This window comes from Aplysia californica, unplaced genomic scaffold, assembly GCF_000002075.1.
Source record: "Aplysia californica isolate F4 #8 unplaced genomic scaffold, AplCal3.0 scaffold00170, whole genome shotgun sequence".
In the NCBI taxonomy this organism is placed as follows: domain Eukaryota; kingdom Metazoa; phylum Mollusca; class Gastropoda; order Aplysiida; family Aplysiidae; genus Aplysia; species Aplysia californica.
In genome coordinates, this window is record NW_004797440.1 from 784,841 (window position 1) to 786,920 (window position 2,080).

The following is a 2,080-nucleotide window of genomic DNA, read 5'->3' on the forward strand; positions in this document are numbered from 1 at the left end:
CAATCTTTCTAACTAGATCTATCTGCCAGAATTGCTCACAATACCATGTAGAGTGTTCTTTTTACACAGCATATATATATATATGTATTGTCAATCATAATCACAGCTGAGTACATAATTTGTTTTGTTTTGGTATGTTTTTCGGAACTCACAACTGCATATAATTTGAGGGGAAAAAAATGTGTGTTTGACCTAAACTGGTTGATATACAGTTAGCATCCGACACCTACAAAACAATGCCTCACCTGGGGAATTATATTTTCTCTTGATTCATCTGGGTACAGTGGAGGAGCTGGAAGGTCACATGTCAAATACAACCATGGCATATCAAACACTTTTTCTGGGGAAAATAAAGAACAGAAAACATTTTATAAGTTCTTACTTCCTGGAACTTCACATTATGTCTTCACCTGATCATAATATTATAGCAATACTGCAACTAAAGCCATTAAAGACCTTTTAATACTAGGAAAAGATAAGTCAGTCCATGCTGCTATGCTGTTATGATTATTTTTAGAAAAAAACCCACAACCAAACATCCCAATAAAAAACAAACATACAAAAATAGAACCAACACAAGGCGCCCCCCCCCAAGCAAATAACGGGGTTCAATACAATCTCAGAGATCATTTTCTATATCACAGATTTCACAGATTTTATCTTTTATAAAGGTTTTTACGGTGCTCGCAACTGCATGAGGTCATATGAGCGCCAAGGGGTGGATGTCCATAGAGAAGTCCAAACGGGGAATAAGGCTTTCTGTGCTCATCTCTCTAGCCTCAACAGCACAAAGTCTGCTTCGACTATCAAGGCACCCCAGAAATAGCTGTTCACAAGAGTGACAGACATACAAAAGAAGTAGAGGAAAAATGATGATGTTAGGATGAGGAAAGAAAAAGTAGCAGTTTCCCCTATGTTGTTTCGGCACAGTATAAGCATGACATTGAAAAGACAGCCCGTTTACAATTCTACTGCGCATATGAACATGTTTTTATCCCCCTTTTGGGAATGGCCTAAAGACACTTCAGTCAGTGACATTGCCGGGGGGGGGGGCAGATTTAATCAACAAGCAAATCAGCATTGTAAATCTTCTTTCAATAAACTGATCCTGCATTTTCCACAGCTAATTTGAGAAGTGGTACCAACACAGATAAATGCAACCATCAATAATTTGTGCAAAGAATCAACTTGTATAGTCTGAGCACCAACAGAGCTCCCAAACAAAGGGTGTATGAGACATTGCACAACGCGCCTACTACTGGGTGCCCACTGGCACGATCAGGTCAGGTCGGGATAGTCTGCTAGCCAGGTTGAGGGCGCAAAGCGGCTATCGTGGCACAAAACCAATCACCCGACTTGTCGCCTCAGAAACAAACTCGTTTGTTTTCAGGCTACAAGTCAAGCGATCGACCAGACCCAACCCCATCCCATCCGCAATGGACACCCGGTAAAGGCTGTACACAGTAAACAAACATCTATAATAGGAAATAACAAAAGGTCATACCTTGATAGTCCTCTGTCTCAATTAACTTAGCCTGCTCAGCTTCACTCTGAAATATTTGAAAAATTGTGAAAATTTAAATAAGCTCTGCAAATGAAACTACTATGAATGGCTTGTTTGAGTAGTTTTATTTTAATGCTCCTTGACAACCATAATTTTTTAATTTAACTTATTCAAAAAATTCTGTTAGTGAACAATGTGCCCATCATATCATTTAAAACTTTGTCCTTGATTGAAGAGAAAGCATATGCTGCTGTTATGAAAATGTTCTTATAACTTAAGTCAAAATGAAATGCTATCCAGGGCTGCCTACCTCAAAGTTCCCGTTTTAGGTAAATTTATTGTCAGTTTCAGGTATTTTGACCCAAAATCAGGTAGTACAAAGACAAAGAAGGGAAAAGAGATAATCGTTGCCCCAGTATACGTAATTACCATCGAGCAGGGCATGCTATTCGTGATATTGGGTGATTTTATTTTAAAAACGTGTGTGCATGCACAATATATGTGGGAGGGAGGGAGGGAGGGAGAGAGGGAGAGACGGAGAGAGGGAGAAGAGAGAGAGAGAGAGAGAGAGAGAGA

General features: G+C 39.5%; 1 protein-coding gene across 2 annotated transcripts in view; it reads right to left on the reverse strand.

Moving 5' to 3' along the window:
• LOC101864617 (U4/U6.U5 tri-snRNP-associated protein 2) overlaps positions 1-2,080 on the reverse strand; it is a 58,687-nt gene that overhangs the window by 22,520 nt on the left and 34,087 nt on the right. For both annotated transcript variants that reach the window (XM_013082353.2, XM_005098033.3), the window contains exons 9-10: positions 1,505-1,550; positions 246-340 (exon numbers count right to left, since the gene is read on the reverse strand). In XM_013082353.2, coding sequence (XP_012937807.1) covers positions 246-340; positions 1,505-1,550 — 141 coding nt within the window. The remainder of the gene's footprint in view (positions 1-245; positions 341-1,504; positions 1,551-2,080) is intronic.